Source organism: Salmo salar, chromosome ssa11 (assembly GCF_905237065.1).
Source record: "Salmo salar chromosome ssa11, Ssal_v3.1, whole genome shotgun sequence".
NCBI lineage: Eukaryota > Metazoa > Chordata > Actinopteri > Salmoniformes > Salmonidae > Salmo > Salmo salar.
Window position 1 is genome coordinate 18,296,688 of NC_059452.1, and position 24,572 is coordinate 18,321,259.

Consider the following 24,572-nt stretch of genomic DNA (forward strand, 5'->3'; position numbering starts at 1 on the left):
GTCAATCATTTATTTGGATACACAAACCATTAGTTGTCAACAATTACCAGAAGCAATATGGGGATACTTTTATCACAAGAACAACACATGGCATACCAACATACCAACTGAGTGTAAAGGTGGCAATATTTAATATGCTGTCATCTCTAGCATATGTTTACTAGGCCTACTCTTAGTATGTGACAGGTTGCAGATGACAAGAATGCATGTGACATGAAATAAGTATTTGACAAGAATGTAAATGTCACATTTCACAATGTAAATTGTAGCCTAGGTTTAATCTATTCCTTGATTGGAAAACAGTACTGTACAGTAGCCTACCTTTATGTCAAAATAGGAATATCTTGAAACAATTACAGTTAATAATTGCTGCGACATTTTAAATGAGTAATTACTATCTATTAATTATTAGCGCAATTGAAAACGTTCACAATAAAACCCTCCCACATTCTAATCTAAATGGATAATTGTGGAAGTGAATGCACAGTAGCCTATTACACAATTTCACTATTGTATCTCATTGGACAGTGGTTAAACGCATGTTCCCCCGCTTTCTGTCTGTCGGAGAAATCGCGACTGGTGTGGACTTGCAAATGAAGCGAAATAGGGAACGTTCGTCCCCAAGACGATCACCTTTACTTTCCAACGACTGAGATTTTTTTTTCATTTTTGACCTACCTATTTGGATTAAATCATAGCCTTCTGCGCGTGAAGGCAGAGTGCGGTTATTGGATCCGGAGGCGCTGGTTGCCCGCATTTGCAGATCGAATTGCATCGTTGTGGAGTTCTAGTAATTTATCCAGGTTGCTCTCAAGTGACGCGCATAGCACATTCTAGGATTTTGGTGGACGACAGTCGCACTTGTCCTCTGGTGTACTGAATTTCGTTGGCTGTATGGAGGGATGTCGGGATGGCTTGCACCAGGAGAACCAAAACTTTGGTGTCTACATGCGTGATCTTGAGTGGCATGACCAACATCGTGTGTCTCCTCTATGTTGGATGGGTCACTAATTATATCGCGAATGTATACATCAAAGTCCCTATGCCTGTCCCAGAGAAAAAGTTAGAAGGCGATAAGAAGGGGGACACCCTACGGATCATAGAAAGACTTGATCGACTTGAGAATGTGGTCAACCAGCACATACAAGGTAAAGTAACCACTACACTGAGCAAAGTATCCTTTACTTACCGTTTGATAGATTCTGAGTTGCATATGTTTAATTGCATTGAATGGATGTTTTGCGATGTATTAATGATATCGACCTATGTGAATGAGCCTATATCTCCAAACTCAGCAAATAATGACATTGTTGATTTATAACATAAGATGACCCTAACATTTTCCTTTCTGAATAATGTGACAAACATTTGTCATCTCCTTACTTTGAGTGGTCTGCCTGTCTGGGCCATGTGACAGAAAGGGAAAAGGACAATGAGATCATTGCAAAAGCCATTTATTCTCTCTGGAGGCAAAATTCCTAGAAGTCTATGTATTATAATTGGAGCAGTGTTGGTGAACTTAATTGCTTCTCCCACAGCATGAAATATACATATAGTAAATGTGTAGCTGCAGTTAAACTCAACCTCATACTTTGCTGTCTCTCACATGCTGAAGCTTAAAACCTTCTTTTTCAAAACCCGAATCTGTCTCCTTATACATTTTGGCATAATTGTCTTTTTTTTTGCATCTGCTCATCAGGTGTATTATGACTGCCTATTGTGAATCTCTTGAAGTTTGTCTGTCTGTTAGGCCAATAGTCTCATGAAAACTGTAGTGTAGACTGAATGTGAAAACTAGCCCAGCGTACTGTACGTATCAGCTACAATGTCATCTATTTTGAGCTTTAAAACTCAATGTCAAATGTACTGGGACTACATTTTGAAGGATGTTATATCAATGTAATACGGCACACACAGTATATACTGTACCCAAACAGAGGTTGGTCTGTCTTCCCCAGACATAGTGTTGGAGATACTGTTGAACTTGCAGCGAGTGAATTTCGACAGACATAATACTATAAAGAACAGTTTAAAAAAATTATCTCACAAGCTCAATTACTACAGAATGGGGCCATTAATTCAATTAATCTAATGGGAATCTGATATAAAAAAAACAAACATTGAATATCCTTTTGACTTTGGATTCCTCTTGTGTTCTTGGGAATGTCTGGAATTCCCTTCTCAAATTCCTTCAGGCTTTGACCCTAGCTACAGCATACAGTTACTCCATACTCATACTGTAATTCTCTCCCTCCCTTTCTGTGTCATGATTTGAGCTTCACTCTTGTCAACACAAGAGAATAATGTTAACCAGGCTCTGATTTGAAACTGTGCAAGACAGGTAGAGTATGAGTTACAGGGAGACACCCATCCCTAGGTCACTGGCAGAGGTGGACTTCACTGAGCTGTGAGGCACCATACATAGTCAAGTCTGGCTTGAGTAAACATTCTTTGTGGTGCCAAGACTACATTTCACTGTTTGGCACTGACAGAGAGCAGCCTGTTGAACAGCACTCTGTATGTTTTCTCTGTAAGAGTGTCTGCCTAACTGTCTTATCTCCTCAGGAAATGTTTGGACTATTTGTGTTACTCAAAAGGAGAAATGTCGCATTAGGTCAGATTGTAAAGATCAATTCAATGTGGCACAGAACACGGCTGGAAGAACAGAATGCCCTCTGTCTATAGCACTATACTGTATGGAGGGTGGACTGATAAAACATGCACTGGAACTCAGCTGTGCTTGCATGTTGATTTGGAATGTATCATCACTCAGCCTATTAGAGGTGGACCTCAGATTTGAGATAGGTTTGAAGACACGGCTTGGGCAGGCATAAAAAAATGTGGATTCGTTTTGTAGAATAGTAAACCAGGAAGACTACTACTCAGAACACATCTAGAGTTCTATTTATCTTGCCAATGTAAGAATGCCAAGAATGAAAACAGTTCCAGTTTGCTGTTCCTGTAACTGTCACACGATGTACTGATGCACGAATGCGCACACACACACACACTTTTATTTTACTATCCTTGTGGGGACCAACAAATGTATTCCCATTCAAAATCCTATTTTCCCTAACCCTAAATCTAACCCTAACTCCTAAACCTCTAACCCTAACCTTAATTCTATCCCTAATCCTTATTGTAACCCTAAACCTAGCCGCTAAGCCTAAAATAGCCTTTTTCCTTGTGGGGACCGGCGAAATGTCCCCACTTGTCCGAATTTTCTTGTTTTATTATCCTTGTGAGGACTTCTGGTCTCCACAAGGATAGTAAAACAAAACCACACACACACCTCAAGCGCTGCTTGTAATGTAAAGATAAAGCCCCATGTCCCACAGTGTATCACTGCATGTGGGAAGGGAACATTTTCACCGGTACACAGCAGGCGTGGTATCACCATGTTGGACACAGACAGTCCGTTAAAACGTGTCTGACTGATGTCACCTCCATACTCAATATAATAAGGCTTGAAAACTCCTCATATCAGTATTTGATGATAGAGGGCAGTGGTCTGCATTTGTCTAAAGAGCGCATAAGGCACTGCACACAACCCTTGATATTTATTAAGCACAGTCACTGAATGAGGCTCGGCTGGGTAGCTGACAAGTCCACACACGCCCACCATAAGTGCTGTTACTGCACTCTACGGCTTTCCTTGTGCTCCCAAAAGCCTTCATACTGTAAATGCATGTGTGTGAAGGTACTGCTGTACAAAACGGACAACAACTTACATAGTCCTCTATTAATAAATACGCTGCCATGACACTTGTTTACCCTGAACATATTTAGTATGTGACAAGCATATATATATATATGACGGAGTGTTCTTGTACAGAGACATAGAAATTAGAGGTTGACCGATTTTAATTAGGGCAGATTTAAAGTTTTCATAACAATCGGTAATCAGCGTTTTTGGATGCCGATAATATTGCTTTCCACAAGGAAACTGAGTGGCAGGCTGACCACCTGTTACGCGAGTGCAGCAAGGAGCCAAGGTAAGTTGCTAGCTAGCATTAAACTTATCTTATAAAAAACAATCTTCACTAGTTAACTACACATGGTTGATGATATTACTAGGTTAACTAGCTTGTCCTGCATTGCATATAATCAATGCGGTGCCTGTTAATTTAGCATCGAATCACAGCCTACTCCGCCAAACGGGATGATAAAAAAAGCACAATCGTTGCACGAATGTACCTAACCATAAACATCAATGCCTTTTTTTAAATCAATAAACAGAAGTATATATTTTTAAAGCTGCATATTTAGTTTAAAAAAATGATGTTAGCAGGTATATGCAACAGTTTGGGCCGCCTGGCTCATTGTGAACTAATTTGCCAGAATTTTACATAATTATGACATAACGTTGAAGGTTGTGCAATGTAACAGCAATATTTAGACTTAGGGTTGCCACCGTTAGATAAAATACGGAACGGTTCCGTATTTCACTGAAAGAATAAACATTTTGTTTTCGAAATGATAGTTTACGGATTTGACCATATTAATGACCAAAGGCTCGTATTTATGTGTTTATTGTATTATAATTAAGTCTACGATTTGATAGAGCAGTGTGACTGAGCGGTGGTAGGCAGCAGCAGGCTTGTAAGCATTCATTCAAACTTTACTGCGTTTGCCAGCAGCTCTTAGCAATACTTGAGTCACAGCGCTGTTTATGACTTCAAGCCTATCAACTCCTGAGATTAGGCTGGCAATACTAAAGTACCTATTAGAACATCCAATAGTCCAAGGTATATGAAATACAAATAGTCTACGCGTTATAATTTCTATAATAACAAAACCTAAAACTTCTTAACTGGGAATATTGAAGAACTGGGAATAATTGTCATTATTACATATACTGCTCAAAAAAATAAAGGGAACACTTAAACAACACATCCTAGATCTGAATGAAAGAAATAATCTTATTAAATACTTTTTTCTTTACATAGTTGAATGTGCTGACAACAAAATCACACAAAAATAATCAATGGAAATCCAATTTATCAACCCATGGAGGTCTGGATTTGGAGTCACACTCAAAATTAAAGTGGAAAACCACACTACAGGCTGATCCAACTTTAATGTAATGTCCTTAAAACAAGTCAAAATGAGGCTCAGTAGTGTGTGTGGCCTCCACGTGCCTGTATGACCTCCCTACAACGCCTGGGCATGCTCCTGATGAGGTGGCGGATGGTCTCCTGAGGGATCTCCTCCTAGACCTGCACTAGAGCATCCGCCAACTCCTGGACAGTCTGTGGTGCAATGTGGCGTTGGTGGATCGAGCGAGACATGATGTCCCAGATGTGCTCAATTGGATTCAGGTCTGGGGAACGGGCAGGCCAGTCCATAGCATCAATGCCTTCCTCTTGCAGGAACTGCTGACACACTCCAGCCACATGAGGTCTAGCATTGTCTTGCATTAGGAGGAACCCAGGGCCAACCGCACCAGCATATGGTCTCACAAGGGGTCTGAGGATCTCATCTCGGTACCTTATGGCAGTCAGGCTACCTCTGGCGAGCACATGGAGGGCTGTGCGGCCCCCCAAAGAAATGCCACCCCACACCATGACTGACCCACTGCCAAACCGGTCATGCTGGAGGATGTTGCAGGCAGCCAAACGTTCTCCACGGCGTCTCCAGACTCTGTCACGTCTGTCACGTGCTCAGTGTGAACCTGCTTTCATCTGTGAAGAGCACAGGGCGCCAGTGGCGAATTTGCCAATCTTGGTGTTCTCTGGGAAATGCCAAACGTCCTGCACGGTGTTGGGCTGTAAGCACAACCCCCACCTGTGGACGTTGGGCCCTCATACCACCCTCATGGAGTCTGTTTCTGACCGTTTGAGCAGACACATGCACATTTGTGGCCTGCTGGAGGTCATTTTGCAGGGCTCTGGCAGGGCTTCTCCTGCTCCTCCTTGCACAAAGGCGGAGGTAGCGGTCCTGCTGCTGGGTTGTTGCCCTCCTACGGCCTCCTCCACATCTCCTGATGTACTGGCCTGTCTCCTGGTAGTGCCTCCATGCTCTGGACACTATGCTGGCAGACACAGCAAACCTTCTTGCCACAGCTCGCATTGATGTGCCATCCTGGATGAGCTGCACTACCTGAGCCACATGTGTGGGTTGTAGATTCCGTCTCATGCTACCACTAGAGTGAAAGCACCGCCAGCATTCAAAAGTGACCAAAACATCAGCCAGGAAGCATAGGAACTGAGAAGTGGTCTGTGGTCCCCACCTGCAGAACCACTCCTTTATTGGGGGTGTCTTGCTAATTGCCTATAATTTCCACCTGTTGTCTATTCCATTTTCACAACAGCATGTGAAATTTATTATCAATCAGTGTTGCTTCCTAAGTGGACAGTTTGATTTCACAGAAGTGTGATTGACTTGGAGTTACATTGTGTTGTTTAAGTGTTCCCTTTATTTTTTTGAGCAGTGTATATAAAAATCGGCCGATTGATTGGTATTGGCTTTTTTTGGTCCTCCAAAAATCATAATCGGTCGACCTCTAATATAATTGTGTCTTGTGCTGTATAACACTGGGCATCATTCAGGCATCAATCACTCAGAATGATGATGTGTGAAGTCTCTTTTCTCCTGCAATGTGTTTACCTGGCTTTTTATGAGCATACCAGCATACATTTTGAGCCGTTCAAGAGTGCTCCTCTACACAGGTAACTGCGAATTCACTTGAGAGGTCTTCCTGAGTCATCAAAAAGTGAATATGAATTTAGACATGACAGAACTCAAAGGAGTTTTCTTCCGTAAAGTACAGCTGTGCCTCAGAGACTTTACTATAGATCTCCCCTCTGAACATGAGGAAAGCAAAGACAAAGTATGGGTGTATTTAATGGTGATTGTTTTTGTGAGAAGGCAGTGGTCCTCTGGTTTATTTTACCTCGGGGGCTGTATATTACCCCTGGGGATAACTAATGCTATGGTGCTGATTCAGAGGGAGATGATGATGCTATTTGATTGGAAGGCCTCAATCAAATCAACCCGTCAAATCAATTGAAAAGCCCTCTAAATCACAATGAGTGTTTACTCTTGAGAAGAGGAGCGAGAGAGGGGACGTGTGTGTGTGTGTGTGTGTGTGTGTGTGTGTGTGTGTGCACTGTGTGTTATACACTCCTTGCTGGGGGGCAGGTAATAAATGTTGTATAATGGAACAAGACATGTATAGCCGACGGTTTTATCTTTTTGCATGGTTTTGGCTACAGAGCACTTATCTGCCTTGTTGCTTCCACTAAAATTTCACCCCCTGTATTCTGCCATGCCAAGTCAGTTTGCCCCCACATCCTTTCAATTAAATATTGAATGACATAATGGCTGCAAGAGGCAACCAAGTGTCATAATAATACATGATGCTTAACTTGCTGAATATAGGTTGAATATGGATTGCAAACAAGTGGTTCTCTTGATCTAACATTAGGGCTGAACAGGCCGTGTTCAGCTGATCTGCTGACTGTTGGGAAGCTACCCAAAATATTAATCAAATCATTGGCGATGCCAGGTTACTTTTGTTTTTGTAAACGTTACTTAATGCATCAAAGACTAACACGGAACCCAAACCGGCTGTGCGCGTGCGCCATCGTGCGTTATCGTGCATACATTTATTTTGTCCCCCTACACCAAACGCAATCACGACACGCAGGTTAAAATATCAAAGCAAACTCTGAACCAATAACATTGATTTGGGGACAGGTCGAAAAGCATTAAACATCTATGGCAATTTAGCTAGTTAGCTTGCACTTGCTAGCTAATTTGGCCTATTTAGCTAGCTTGTTGTTGCTAGCTAATTTGTCCTGGGATATAAACATTGAGTTGTTATTTTACCTGAAATGCACAAGGTCTTCTACTCCGACAATTAATCCATACATAAAATGGCCAACCGAATCGTTTCTAGTCATCTCTCCTCCTTCCAGGCTTTTTCATCTTTGAACTTATATGGTGATTGGCATCTACATTTTCATAGTATTACCAAGACAATCGGCAAAACATTTCGTCTTTCAATCACCCACGTGGGTAAACCAATGAGGAGATGGCACGTGGGTACCTGCTTCTATAAACCAATGAGGAGATGGGAGAGGCAGGACTTGCAGTGCGATCTGCATCAGTAATAGGAATGACTTCTATTTTAGCCCTTGGCATCGCAGACACTCATTGGCGTGCGCGAGCAGTGTGGGTGCAATAATTGAATAACATGGATTTCTAAATTTATTTTGCAACGCTCGCGCACGCGACGTGTCCGATCTGGTCAGCATGTAACATTTCATTGACAGACTGGGAAAACTCTCACACAGACTTTCATTAGATATTTAGTTACAGTTGAAGTCATTAAATCTCATTTTTCAACCACGCCAAAACTATAGTTTCTTAACAATACATTTGTGGAAAGTCGGTTAGGACATCTACTTTATCATTTTTTTCCAGCAATTGTTCACAGACAGATTATTTCACTTATAATTCACTGTATCACAATTCCAGTGGGTCAAAAGTTAACATACACTAAGTTGACTGTCCATTTAAACAGCTTGGGAAATTCCAGAAAATTATGTCATGGCTTTAGAAGCTTCTGATAGGCTAATTGACATACTTTGAGTCAATTGGAGGTGTACCTGTGGATGTATTTCAAGACCTACCTTCAAACTCAGTGCCTCTTTGCTTGACATCATGGGAAAATCAAAAGAAATCAACCAAGACCTCAGAAAAAAAATTGTAGACCTCCACAAGTCTGATTCATCCTTTGGAGCAATTTCCAAATGCCTGAAGATACCACGTTCATCTGTACAAACAATAGTACGCAAGTATAAACACCAAGGAACCACACAGTCGTCATACCGCTCGGGAAGGGGATGCGTTCTGTCTCCTAGAGAGGAACGTACTTTGGTGCGAAAAGTGCAAATCAATCCCAGAACAACAGCAAAGGACCTTGTGAAGATGCTGGAGGAAACAGGTACAAAAGTATCTATATCCACAGTAAAATGAGTCCTATATTGACATAACCTGAAAGGCCGCTCAGCAAGGAGGAAGCCACTGCTCCAAAACCGCCATAAAAAAGTCAGACTATGGTTTGCAACTGCACATGGGGACAAATATCGTACTTTTTGGAGAAATGTTCTCTGGTCTGAAGAAACAAAAATAGAACTGTTTGGCCATAATGACCATCGTTATGTTTGGAGGGGAAAGGGGGAGGCTTGCAAGCCAAAGAACACCATCCCAACCGTGAAGCACGGGGTGGCAGCATCATGTTGTGGGGGTGCTTTGCTGCAGGAGGGACTGGTGCACTTCACAAAATACATGGCATCATGAGGCAGGAAAATTATGTGGATATATTGAAGCAACATCTCAAGACATCAGTCAGGAAGTTGAAGCTTTGTCGCAAATGGGTCATCCAAATGAACAATGACCCCAAGCATACTTCCAAAGTTGTGGCAAAATGGCTTAAGGACAACAAAGTCAAGGTATTGGAGTGACCATCACAAAGCCCTGACCTCAAACCTATAGAACATACATTTGTGGACAGAACTGAAAAGGTGTGTGTGAACAAGGAGGCCTACAAACCTGACTCAGTTACACCAGCTCTGTCAGGGGGAATGGGCTACAATTCACCCAACTTATTATGGGAAGCTTGTGGAAGGCTACCCAAAACGTTTGACCCAAGTTAAACAATTGAATGGCAATGCTACCAAGTACTAATGAGTGTATGTAAACTTCTGACCCACTGGAATGTGATGAAAGAAATAAAAGCTGAAATCATTCTCTCTACTATTATTCTGACATTTCACATTAAAATAAAGTGGTGATCCTAACTGACCTAAGACAGGACATTTTTACTAGGATTAAATGTCAGGAATTGTGAAAAACTGAGTTTCAATGTATTTTGCTAAGGCGTATGTAAACTTCCAACTTCAACTGTAAGTACCCTACTTTGCACTGACAGTCTATGTACTCTTAAGGGACCAATGAATATCCTCATTTCATAGCAGAATGCAGAAATGCTGTAACCCTTTTCCCTCAAAGGGAAGTGCAGATACAGTATCTCATTCTTCCATGCTTCCTTTTAACTCTCAGAATGCCACTTAGCAACTCCCACAGTTAATTACCTTTGCAGGTTATGGATTGGTAGAATCTGGGTGTCAGGGTAACATTGGTGCCACGGTAACAGAGTAGAAATGTTGTCATTTCTCTACAGGGTGTCTGTTCTTTACAGAGTACAGCCTCAATGTATGCAGTGGTTTTGGGATTGACAATTTACTGGAATGACAACTAAGATCTACCAATCCAAAGGGAATGTGGTGTCCGTGAAAGTGTGCTGAAGCAGGGGTGGAGTGTGAGAGTGTGGAAAGGGAGTCTCCAGAATGTTGATTTGCTTTACCAGTAATGGAACGATTATTGAGTTACAGAGAAACAAATGCACTGGAGGATGATTGCTAATGAAAACAATTAATTACCTTGAATCCAGAGGGCAAAAGCATCATGAAGAAAATCAAAATAAATTAGAAATTGTAACCTCCCTTGCAAGTATTTCAGTTCAAAGAGTGTCCCCTGACAATTTACTCTAAACAGGAAACTATTTATTGCATTTCTTTAAGGCTACTGTTCCATGTTTATTTGAATTAACTGATAAAATAGTGTCTTCATGTAATTGTTGTTTGTCACTACTGTGATTCTGAGGTAGATTTATGTCTCATTTCTGGAGAAGTGTAAGGAGGAGGTTATTTTAACACTTTACTCCGTATCTGCTAAAATATCTAGAAAGCAATGTACAGATAATTCAGAACAGCGTTTAGAAGTGTCCCACTGAAACAAAAGCATTTGACAGCCCTCTCTGGCTATTCCATGATTAAGATGGTCCCATGCAGACTCTGCCTCTCCTCTATACCCCACCATCATCCCAAGCAATTTGTCTCAGTCCCTCATATCTGCCCGGTCTATTTGCTAAGTGCACACATGGGCACAAAGACAGCTTGTGTTCCACCATACAGGCTTTTTAGGGAAGGCTCATCTCCATGTGGCGAAATGAGAAAGCTGAGTGAAGGTGACAGTAACTTAGACAAATTGGAGTGCTTTGTTTTTACATGCTAGATTGTATACCCATATTCGTCTGCCATCCTATTTACTTCATAATTCATGCCTCTGAGTAAGAAAGTAACATTTTGGTTTGAGCAGAAAAAGCCTTTTATTTCTGGAGTTCTACAGTCTTTCTAGTTTTCTAATACTGTATTATTCTTTGATGTACTGATTTATGAGTAGGACTGTTTTCTCATAGAGCAGGAAACATACCAGGATGTACTACACTGGGGAAATGCACAAACTCATTTTCTTATTTAGGAATTCATACAGAAACTCAGTGGTGCAAATCGAGGTCGTGCAGAGCACAGCACAGTCGATGACTGCATTCGAAAACAGGTCTGGGGAAATTTACAGATGTAGGTTCTTAATTTGAGCCATTTCGCTGCAGCAGGAAAATAATCCTGCAGCAACAGGAAATGTGAAGTATTATGTGGATTATAATGAATGTACATTTTTGTGGGGTTGATGCATTTTTCAAAGGGAAAATCAAGTCTGAAATTTTCAATTACAAACTTCAGAAGCCTTTTTAAACCTTAAATACATGTTTTACATCTCCTGCATTTCAGGAAGGTTCAACTGCAACACAGTGATCAAATTAAGATCCTATATCTGTAATGAAGATGTCTTATTCCGTAGGTAGTGTGTGCAGGTTAAGACATTTAAGGTAGGGTATCGCTGGAGTCTATTGGCACAGAGGAAAAGAAGAGTTGTTCTTATTGCATGCCTTATTTCTCTATGCCCCTGCACCTCTCCCTGATGAATCAGCAGACTACAGATGTAGGATCTTAATTTGATCACCCTGTTGCAGCAGAACTTTCAAATGTAATGTATTTAAGGTTTAAAAAGGCTTCTGAAGTTTGACATTTTCACAGACATTTCAGACTGAATTTACCCTTATGAAAAATGTATCAACCTCTACAAAAATGTATATTAATTATAATCCACATAATAATTCACATTTCCTGTTGCTGCAGGATATTTTAACCACTGTAGCAAACTGGCTCAAATGAATATCCTACATCTGTATCCTGCTGAAGGTTGGTGTAAACCGTGGATTGATAACCCAGAGACTGAAGGAAGTGAGACAGAGAGAGATGATGACTGGAAGGAAGGAAGAGACTCAGCAGGAGGCTGCATCACCAGTGGCCTGCCCGGGGATTCATCACTGTTAACCCTAATTGGGATGTTAATCAAAATGCATATGTCTCATCATGTCCCCTACTCACTGGCTCCCAGGGCTTATAAAACATTAATAATCCATCACTGATCCAGAAGTGAACTGAATGGACCTAACTGTCATACTGTGGGTCATTGTGTGTTATTCTATGATAGTTATTCATTGCCACATGCGTAGCTGTGAGACTATTGAGGTTGTTGCTATGTCATTGTTGTTGAACCGTCAGTGAGTGAAACAACTCCCTCCTGCGTCAGTGTTCTTATTATGGAGTGTACTGAGTGGAGAGGCTTTCTAACTTATACTAACTATTGAGTGTATGAAGCAGCTAATTACAGAGGAGCCACTTTTTTGCTCCAATATCTTGAGCAGGGGATTCTAATTAGCGGCAATGGGACCTAATTGCTAGTTAATTAGAGGGAATGAAGAACCTGTGAGGAGCTACGAGTATAGGCCCAATCAGCCACATGCCATTCCCTGAACCTGACAGAAATTAGTGCTCCATTGCAGACTGGCATTTGTGCTGATGTATTGGGAGAGGGTGCTACTAAGGTATCTCATACCCACAGGATGTTGAAAATCAGCCTCAATTATCACCATGTCTCATTTGATCATTTTTACCCTGGAACTTAATTACTTCGTGCCGCTAAATTCTCCTGTTATCTAATTGTTTTTCAGTATTCCTCACAAACCACCTGAAGGCAACACACACACACCACACAGGTTTATTTTCAGATGTTCATTCAAATCACTACAGCAATTAGCATTTGGCCACTTTTGTCCACTGGGCTGCAACACGTTCTGTTATTCATAATAGTTATCACCAATCCATATAATCACAATCTGCCCTGTGTGCATTAAAGACATGCCCCATTCATTCGTAGTTTTCTTATAGTGCACATTAATACTACCAGTTATAGTAATGTGCCTTCCTGTGTAGGCTATCTTTATATTTATTCATTCATCATTATATTGAACATATTGCAAGTACAGTATGGCTGTGGGGGTCATGAAATTTTGTCAGACGGTCATTGTCAAGCAAATAACTGCCGGTCTCACGGGAATTGACTGTTAATTAACATAAACACGTTTAGCATCTCCTGGCTTCCACGCATGGCGTCCAAGCTACTGATGCGACCTTTGGAACATCTACATTTTAAAAAGTCTAATTAATCCATTTAATATAGCCTACACATCACAATAAATCCATGATTTATTTTAGACAGGTCTAAAGAAACATGATATGAAGAAAATGTAGTCTATTTCAGAAGAAGAGTATAGCATACTGAGTTGTCCTTATATTAGGCCCTGATATGGCTATGCCATATGGCTGTGGGCTACACTAGTTAATTTAGCAACAAGAGTTGCTTAGATTCCACATTATTTTATAGTATGAAGAATACAATTGAACACAGCTGAATAAAATTGAAAATATATTTTCTCCAAACGATTTCCAAGGAAGTGCATGCAATTCTGTGTTGAGCGGTTCACAAAGAAATAGGTCCTCATATGCTTAATATCGAGTTATTTATGCAACTTTAGTTGTGATATAAACTTTGGGCTATATGTTTAGATTTTTTATACATTCTAAAGCTGCATGATGCAACTCTAATGATGATTTGAAAAAATTCTCATGAAAGGCATGAGCTCTGATTTGCACAAACTTCATCAATCACTCATTCACAATTTGACAAGCACTTGATAATATTCTCAACAGACCAGCTCACTGGTCACCGTAGCAGCACCCACCTGTAGCACGCGCTCCAGCAGGTATATCTCTCTGGTCACCCCCAAAGCCAATTCCTCCTTTGGCTGTCTCTCCTTCCAGTTCTCTGCTGCCAATGACTGGAACGAACTACAAAAATCTCTGAAACTGGAAACACTTATCTCCCTCACTAGCTTTAAGCACCAACTGTCAGAACAGATCGCTGCACCTGTACATAGCCCATCTATAATTTAGCCCAAACAACTACATCTTCCCCTACTGTATTTATTTATTTATTTATTTTGCTCCTTTGCACCCCATTATTTCTATTTCTACTTTGCACTTTCTTCCACTACAAATCTACCATTCCAGTGTTTTACTTGCTATATTGTATTTACTTTGCCACCATGGTCTTTTTTGCCTTTACCTCCCTTATCTCACCTCATTTGCTCACATTGTATATAAACACATTTTTCTATTGTATTATTGACTGTATGTTTGTTTTACTCCATGTGTGTTGTATGTGTCGAACTGCTTTACTTTATCTTGGCCAGATCGCAATTGTAAATGAGAACTTGTTCTCAACTTGCCTAGCTGGTTAAATAAAGGTGAAATAAAAAAATTCCCAGCAGCATCCCCCTTGTGTGGCCATAATGCCGCCTAAAAATTCCATGCCTTTTGCGGTGGCCATTGTCCCCTTGGGCTGACTATAACAATTATAATTCCCTTCTCCTGGCTGTGGCACTCCAAAGCACCTCTCAGCCACGTGGTTCTCTCAGATATCTACATTCTTAGCCAATGCCCGTCACATTATCAGGTCCTTCTCACAGGCATCTCAGCTAAGAAGTATGCTACAAGTGAAGACAGACACATCTGTGCGCATCCCTCTTATCGAGTTCTGAGGCGCATATTGAAGATGTTAGAAGAACTAGGCTTACCGAACAGCTAAAGCACTAGCCTATGTCAATCTACTATCCCCAATAGTTCAAAAGTATTGGTCAACTTGTCCTTCTGTACAATAAATAAATGTTCCAAACATACTCTGGGACAGTTGTGGGATGCGATAGATACCAAATTCATACAACCACTTCCATCATTTTTTTTTTAAAGCAATGAGGCTGATGCAACAGATTACAACATTTGACTTAAAATGTTGATAAACAATTAGGCTATTTCTTCACATTATAAATGCAGCAATGCGTACACGGCAGTAGGCTATAAGCGTGACTGTTCCAAAATGTAATCAATTAGCGGGAAAACACTGTTCTCAAAAGTGACTGCAAATGCATACGTAACATGCAACAATTTCAAAGACTTTACTGAGTTAGTTTAAATCAGGAAATCAGTCAATTGATATAAATTCACAAGGCCCTAATCTATGGATTTCACATGACTGGGCAGGGATGCACCCTTGGCAGATGGGCCCACCCACTGGGGAGCCAGGCCCAGCCAATCAGAATGAGTTTTTCCACACAGAAATACTTCATTGCAGACACAAATACTCCTCACTTTAGTTGTGATTCAAAACGTATCAAACATATAGGCCTATGGACTAAGCTACATGAGGTGTGCGACTATGATTTTAAAAAAGTAGCAAAAAAAAGGCATGCACTGTTTCTTGCCTTACTATACACACAGGGCATCATTCACAAGTGATAATACATCATTCACAAGTATTGTCACCCATCAGACGATTCTTAACTTAATGTTGTCTTTTCATATTCTCAATAATATATGGGTGAAATTGGTTTTTAGAATAGACCATTATCATGCTCCTGTCTCGAAACATGCACTTAAATAGCGAATGGAGGACACTTTTCCCATGGTTCATTTTCATGCCAGCCAGGAAGGCTATGCTCCTGTTGTTAAGCAAAGCAATCTGCTTTAATATTAGGATAAATAAATATAGTAGGCTTAGCCTATAGAAAGCTGATGGGATCCTCCTCTTTTTAAAAGGGGCCATCTCAACTGTTTTCTCACACAATTGCATAGCCTATAGAAATGTTGCGCAACATGAGCTCATATGCTCTCATGAAGTGTTTGATTTGATTTTTCGAAACATTTGCATTGACGTCAGTGTCACGTCCTGACCAGTAAAGGGGTCTATTTGTTATTGTAGTTTGGTCAGGACGTAGCAGAGGGTATTTGTTTTCATGGTTTTGTGTATGTGTTTAGATAGAGGGATATTTTGTGTAGAGTGTTTCTGGGGTTTATTGGTGTAAGTGTCGATGTAGAGGGGGTAGTTGATTTAGGTGGTTCGGGTGGTGTGTGTGTATTGTAGAAGGGTATTTGATTTATGTGTTCCGGGGTGTTGGGTATGTATTTCTAAGGGGCTGTTATAGTTTTTTTATTTCTGTGTTGGCCTGGTATGACTCTCAATCAGGAACAGCTGTACATTGTTGTTGCTGATTGAGAGTCATACTTAGGGAGCCTGTTTTCACCTGTCACTTTGTGGGAGGTTATTTCCGTGTTTAGCGTTATGCCTTACAGGACTGTCTATCGTCGTTGTGTTTTTGTATACGTGTGTCACGGTTGTCGTCGGGAATAGAGGACCAAAATGCAGCAGGAATGTGGATGCTCATCTTGATATTTATTTGAAATCAAAGTGAACACCAAAATAACAAAACAGTCTTGTAAGGCTCACACAGGCAAAACAAGAAACAATCTCCCACAAACACTACACCAAACAATTACCCATATATAGGACTCTCAATCAGAGGCAACGAGAAAGCACCTGCCTCCAATTGAGAGTCCAACCCCCCATTAACCTAAACATAGAAATACAACAAACCAGAAGGAACATAGAAATACCAAAACATAGAACATAGACCAAAAACCCGGAAATAATAAATCAAACACCCTACTACATAAAACACCACCCCGAACCACATAAAACAGCAGCAGCATAAATCTCCGGCAGCCTCTGGAACTGCCGGTCTGCAGCGAACAAGGCTGAGTTCATCTCAGCCTATGCTACCCTCCAGTCCCTAGACTTCCTGGCGCTGACGGAAACATGGATTACCACAGATAACACTGCTACTCCTACTGCTCTCTCTTCGTCTGCCCACGTGTTCTCGCATACCCCTAGAGCATCAAGCCAGCGGGGTGGTGGCACTGGAATCCTCATCTCTCCCAAGTGGACATTCTCTCTTTCTCCCCTGACCCATCTGTCTATCTCATTTGAATTCCATGCTGTCACAGTTACCAGCCCTTTCAAGCTTAACATCCTTATCATTTATCGCCCTCCAGGTTCCCTTGGAGAGTTCATCAATGAGCTTGACGCCTTGATAAGTTCCTTTCCTGAAGATGGCTCACCTCTCACAGTTCTGGGTGACTTTAACCTCCCCACGACTACCTTTGACTCATTCCTCTCTGCCTCCTTCTTTCCACTCCTCTCCTCTTTTGACCTCACCCTCTCACCTTCCCCCCCTACTCACAAGGCAGGCAATACGCTTGACCTCATCTTTACTAGATGCTGTTCTTCCACTAATCTCATTGCAACTCCCCTCCAAATCTCCGACCACTACCTTGTATCCTTTTCCCTCTTGCTCTCATCCAACACTTCTCACTCTGCCCCTACTCGGATGGTATTGCGCCGTCCCAACCTTCGCTCTCTCTCTCCCGCTACTCTCTCCTCTTCCATCCTATCATCTCTTCCCTCTGCTCAAACCTTCTCCAACCTATCTCCTGATTCTGCCTCCTCAACCCTCCTCTCCTCCCTTTCTGCATCCTTTGATTTTCTCTGTCCCCTATCCTCCAGGCCGGCTCGGTCCTCCCCTCCTGCTCCGTGGCTCGACGACTCACTACGAGCTCACAGAACAGGGCTCCGGGCAGCCGAGCGGAAATGGAGGAAAACTCGCCTCCCCTGCGGACCTGGCATCCTTTCACTCCCTCCTCTCTACATTCTCCTCTTCTGTCTCTGCTGCTAAAGCCACTTTCTACCACTCTAAATTCCAAGCATCTGCCTCTAACCCTAGGAAGCTCTTTGCTACCTTCTCCTCCCTCCTGAATCCTCCTCCCCCTCCCCCCCTCCTCCCTCTCTGCGGATGACTTCGTCAACCATTTTGAAAAGAAGGTTGACGATATCCGATCCTCGTTTGCTAAGTCAAACGACACCGCTGGTCCTCACACTGCCCTACCTTGTGCTTTGACCTCTTTCTCCCCTCTCTCTCCAGATGAAATCTTGCGTCTTGTGACGGCCGGCCGCCCAACAACCTGCCCACTTGACCCTATCCCCTCCTCTCTTCTCCAGACCATTTCCGTAGACCTTCTCCCCTACCTCACCTCGCTCATCAACTCATCCTTGACCGCTGGCTACGTCCCTTCCGTCTTCAAGAGAGCGAGAGTTGCACCCCTTCTGAAAAAACCTACACTCGATCCCTCCGATGTCAACAACTACAGACCAGTATCCCTTCTTTCTTTTCTCTCCAAAACTCTTGAACGTGCCGTCCTTGGCCAGCTCTCCTGCTATCTCTCTCAGAATGACCTTCTTGATCCTAATCAGTCAGGTTTCAAGACTGGGCATTCAACTGAGACTGCTCTTCTCTGTGTCACGGAGGCTCTCCGCACTGCTAAAGCTAACTCTCTCTCCTCTGCTCTCATCCTTCTAGACCTATCTGCTGCCTTTGATACTGTGAACCATCAGATCCTCCTCTCCACCCTCTCCGGGTTGGGCATCTCCGGCGCGGCCCACGCTTGGATTGCGTCCTACCTGACAGGTCGCTCCTACCAGGTGGCGTGGCGAGAATCTGTCTCCGCACCATGCGCTCTCACCACTGGTGTCCCCCAGGGCTCTGTTCTAGGCCCTCTCCTATTCTCGCTATACACCAAGTCACTTGGCTCTGTCATATCCTCATATCCTCATATCCTTCTAACCCCCCCCCCCCCCTTAAAATATTTAGATGCACTATTGTAAAGTGGTTGTTCCACTGGATATCATAAGGTGAATGCACCATTTTGTAAGTCGCTCTGGATAAGAGCGTCTGCTAAATGACTTAAATGTAAAATGTAAATATCCTCACATGGTCTCTCCTATCATTGCTATGCAGACGACACACAATTAATCTTCTCCTTTCCCCCTTCTGATAACCAGGCGGCGAATCGCATCTCTGCATGTCTGTCAGACATATCAGTGTGGATGACGGATCACCACCTCAAGCTGAACCTCGGCAAGACGGAGCTGCTCTTCCTCCCGGGGAAGGACTGCCCGTTCCATGATCTCGCCATCACAGTTGACAACTCCCTTGTGTCCTCCTCCCAGAGTGCTAAGAACCTTGGCGTGATCCTGGACAACACCCTGTCGTTCTCCACTAACATCAAGGCGGTGACCCGATCCTGTAGGTTCATGCTCTACAACATTCGCAGAGTACGACCCTGCCTCACACAGGAAGCGGCGCAGGTCCTAATCCAGGCACTTGTCATCTCCCGTCTGGATTACTGCAACTCGCTGTTGGCTGGGCTCCCTGCCTGTGCCATTAAACCCCTACAACTCATCCAGAACGCCGCAGCCCGTCTTGTGTTCAACCTTCCCAAGTTCTCTCACGTCACCCCGCTCCTCCGCTCTCTCCACTGGCTTCCAGTTGAAGCTCGCATCCGCTACAAGACCATGGTGATTGCCTACGGAGCTGTGAAGGGAACGGCACCTCCATACCTTCAGGCTCTGATCAGGCCCTACACCCAAACAAGGGCACTGCGTTCATCCACCTCTGGCCTGCTGGCCCCCCTACCTCTGAGGAAGCACAGTTCCCGCTCAGCCCAGTCAAAACTGTTCGCTGCTCTGGCACCCCAATGGTGGAACAAGCTCCCTCACGACGCCAGGACAGCGGAGTCAATCACCACCTTCCGGAGACACCTGAAACCCCACCTCTTTAAGGAATACCTAGGATAGGATAAAGTAATCCTTGTAACCCCCCCCTTAAAAGATTTAGATGCACTATTGTAAAGTGGTTGTTCCACTGGATATCATAAGGTGAATGCACCAATTTGTAAGTCGCTCTGGATAAGAGCGTCTGCTAAATGACCTAAATGTAATGTAATGTAAATGTAAAAACAAATACCCTCTGCCACGTCCTGACCAAACTACAATAACAAATAACCCTTATACTGGTCAGGACGTGACAACGTGTTTGTTTTTGGTTTCCCTTCTTTGTCCAAATAAAAGAAGATGAGTGTACATATACCCGCTGCGTTTTGGTCTCAATCCTACGACTACCGTGACAGTCAGTGACTAGAGGGACAATAGAGTTCTGAGTACCAGGCAGTTAGCATGTTTGGTAGGCTACTAATGACCATCAGCAGCATCAGAGCTTGGAGAAGCCTAGTTACCATGACTAAATGGTCTTGTGGAATTTGACTGCGGTCATGACTCGTGACCGCCGGTGTGGTGGTAATACGGTCACAGAAACAGCCCTAATCCCAAGCATGTTCGACTGTCACTGGGTATTAGTGATGTCCATCATTAGCCATACTACTGTAGTTGTATTGATGTATGGGCATATAGACATGTTGTCACAGGCGTCGAAAGGATTAGACCAAGGCGCAGCGTGTATAGTGCTCATCTTTAGAATTTTAATGAATGCACTTGAAACAACAAAATAACAAACGCGACCAACAGTTCCGTCAGGTACAAAAACTAAACGGAAAATAAACACCCACAAAACCCAAAGGAAAAACAGGCTGCCTAAGTATGGCTTCCAGTCAGAGACAACGAAAGACACCTGCCTCTGATTGGAAACCATACTTGGCCACACAAGGAAAATGAAACATAGAAACAGAAAACTTGAACAAAACAAACCAAAACACACAAAACAACCCCCCTGCCACGCCCTGACCATTCTACTATGGCAAAATGACCCTTCTCACTGGTCAGGATGTGACACATGTTGTAGTAAAACTAGTAATGACTAAAGGATATCTTGTTGTATGATTGCAGTCTAGATGTGAAGTTGTCATATACTGAAAGGGAATGTAAGACGGCACCCTTTTTGTCTGTTTCAAGGCCAGAAGAGACAGTTGCAGGTGAAGACAAAGAGTCATTCTGGCCTCATTGCGTCAGAAGGCGTTTTGTGCTGATTTGTTTTGAAGCCAGAGGAGCGTGCATGGTTCGGTTGAAACCCATTGAGTGCACCCGCTGTTGTTGTTTTTTTGTTGTAAACCACAGACGACTCAAAAGATTAACTTTGAACAGATGTTATTATGAGGGGGAAATCATCCATGCCTGCACTATCAAACCTCTCCATTCCTGCCAGTGGGTGGAGGGCAGCGGTTTAGTCATCTCTGTCTCATCGACTGACTCATCTCGTATGGAAGAACAGAGCTGTAGAAGCAGACAGTGGCCTATCAGACACTCAAATTAAGCATAGCTCACTCAAGAGACTGTTGTCTTGAAACAAAACGTTGGATTGGGTTTAATAGTTGTGTTTTAAAGATTTTTTAAGCAGTTTCCCAGGTACGGTTCAGGTATGCTTCAAGGCAAGCCCCTAATCTGCTCTGCTCAGAAAGAAGACCCAATCATGTGTAAACCTTCCCACTGTGTTAACTTTTCCACCTGTGTCGGTGTGTTTCGCCTCTGGCATTACCATGTAGGCGCGTCTTGTAACCTTTGAATCAAGAGAAAATTGCTTCAAAGAATATCAACCACTCTCATTATCCCATCCTCTTTTGATAACTTCATTCACCTTACATCAGAGAGAAACCCTAATTATTTTCACTTTAAGTTGTGACATTACCATGAAAGACAGTAGCCTTAAATTCTCATTTTAAGAGAATGATAATGTATTTACCCTCCAAGTTCAACTCACTCTTCCACTTCTCTCCAGTTGAAATTGAAAGCCCCGTGTGACATTTGCATTAGCATATGTCAGATGCGTGGACAGATAGCAGCCTGTCCTCTGCTGTTTCAGTAAACTCTTAGACTTGGGGTGTTGGTGTCAGATGCCTCATGTTGAAGAGCACAGACCACAGCCTGGAGGAGGAGAGCCCTTTATAGGTCTGTTTTCACAGGGAACCAATACAGAGATTTTTCTGTGTTTCTGTAACTGTAGGGTGTGATGCTAGGTGAAGTTATCAGGCCCTTTGAAGCTCAGAGCTTGCACCTGAGTTGCATCAGTGTCGCAGGGGACATTTTCCACATTGTCTACAGCAGGTGCATCAGCAGAAACAATGTGGGGGTATTTATCATACACAATATTCAGGAGTATAAAATGTTTTCTGTTTTAAATGTTAAAAAGGTCTCTTCAACTTGTCAACACTGGTTAAGTCCTGTCCACCTCTCTAGAGCTGTCACTATGTCACTGCAGGCCATACCTGAAGGATTGCCCAGAGATATGAGTGGTGTTCTGAAACATGGCATCTCTACTCCTGAAATAGTCTGAGTGATGTATTACTTGTTCCCACAATTGCCTCTGACACACAGGCATCACAGATGTGTGCTCAATTAACATGATGTTTTTGTACATTTGAGAGGCATTGATCTGTAAACCTCATTACTGATATCTTTAGCATGTGTGGTTTCTATATTCCACTTCCTCATGAAACCTTCACCTTCTGCAAGCGTTGTTTTTGTTTTCAAAACCTCATCTGTGAATGTTTGGATCTCAAAGAGCTGCTATTCTTTCTACTGATTTAGAATCAAGGCCATCAACTTGTATATAGAAGTAGCCCACGCCAGTCAGAGGCTGAAGTGGAGCCAGAATCTTTGGTCATAAAATGAGTTTATGCCAGGAGTGCTCTGCTCTGCTCTGCCAGCCTCTCTCCTCTGCCTCTCTGTTCCGCCTCCTCACTGCACAAGTGCAAGCCATCAAATATTCACTGCTGCCTTTAGAATGCAAATGCAAAGTGTTAAAATAGATCCAATATGTTTTAAGGTGGTGATACTGGAAGGAATGAAGTCATTACACATTCTCCCCAAAGATGCTTAAAATGTTGTTTGCATTTGCATCCGACCCCCTCCACTGAATTTTGTACAGAACTCTCATGAACTCAGGTTGAGCATTCCAACAGCGGTAGTGTTGGCTCGCTGCAGTCTGATTCTGTTGGCCCCACAAAAGGCTCCTTGAAATGGTAGTGGTGCATTCATCAAAGAGGATAGTTGATGTGCATCAGCTAGTACTTCTCACACTTCATGACATGACCCCTCAGGTCACGGGTTCAGGTTCAGCCTCATTAGCTACTCCTGCTCTCTATCAGTTAATCAATACATTCCCTAAACCGCAATTATTCAGATAAATATCTATGTGAAGACAAATAGCACGGCGTGGAGAAGACTAGAGGAATGTTAACAACAATCCTGATGCAGGTATTACTTTCTAAAGTTCCACAACAGTGCATTGTATTCGCTTATTACATGTTTATATCAACTCTGACGACATTTCCCCATTGTAGAAAGGATAGTACAGTACTGCGCTGTAATAAAATAACTATTTGTCTGATACATCTGCCGCAGAGGGACAAGAGTGAGCCATGGAAATAAAAATGCTAAAAACAAATTAGCTCCCTATTTAAAAATGAGATGGAGAACAAGCTACGTTGTGGGTGAAATTACAAGATTATGTTATAATACTGTTATTGCATCATATAATATAATATAATATAATATATACAATATAATAGGGTTCTTAGAACTCTATTGTGTCTGTGTGAACTGAGAGGAGCTTTTGAGATAGGGGTATCTGGAGCTGACAATTGATTTATGCCATAGAATGAGTTGGTGTTTCTGTACTGCGAAGTACCAGGGACAAGATCAGAGCCTTGTCTTAGGGGACAAACTCTGTACAATAAGAACAGTCTTCATAGCAAATGCTATCTGTCCGGGGGATATTCCTTTCTCGTATATCAAGTCTCACCTTGTGACCCATTCCACACAGCTGTTGTTTGTCATGTAGACTAAGGGGTGTATCTTTGCCATATAAAAGATTTTGGTATTCTTTGTGTCGGGGTTCTCAACGAATCATCTAAGGGTGGTTCGTCGACCAGCCATCATTATTGCAGGGCACTCACATCATTCACTTGTGTGTGTGTGTTTGTGTGACCTGCTCTCCTTATTAATAAGTGAATAAAGATTTAGTTTAAGTATAACTCTGACTTGTGTGATAAGTTTGTCTCTCCTCATTTGAAAGTAAAGAAATAACCACTACAGCTATGAAGGAAAAATACTGGAGTTTTGGTGCAGGTACAGCCAACTAGTGCAAAAATAATATTGCGATATATTCAAACTGATACGATACAATATATTGTAAAAAATAATATCCTGATATTTAACTGTATAAATGTTTTCCCCCATTTCTAGTAATAACTCTACAGCAGGCATGCTGCACAGAGCACAATGCAAATAATGCCAAATTAGTAACAAGATATTCTTTCTTGGGTCACAGCTTTGAATGTCTTCATGCTATGGTTGGAGAATATTGTCCTGGCACCAGCAGCTTGAGAAGAACAGAAAAGAGAATGGTCTTGAATTAAAAGGCTACAGGGCATTGTGTGTTACTTCTGAAAGCTCTAAATGGATGCTTCTAAGCTGCCTTTCATAAAAACCCAATTTAAAGCTTTGGAAAACAGATATTCTGACAAAACATGATAGGAGGGATATAGCCACCAGGCAGGGCTTTGTCAGTCTGGCACAGA

General features: G+C 42.3%; 1 protein-coding gene across 1 annotated transcript in view; it reads left to right on the forward strand.

Annotated features, from left to right (window-relative positions):
* The first annotated feature begins 518 nt into the window (after positions 1 to 518).
* The window catches only part of LOC106562107 (polypeptide N-acetylgalactosaminyltransferase 18), a 102,846-nt gene continuing 78,792 nt past the window's right edge, over positions 519 to 24,572 (forward strand). Inside the window, exon 1 of the mRNA XM_014126700.2 lies at positions 519 to 1,148. Within this exon, the coding sequence (XP_013982175.1) occupies positions 911 to 1,148 (238 nt within the window). The 5' untranslated portion in view covers positions 519 to 910. The remainder of the gene's footprint in view (positions 1,149 to 24,572) is intronic.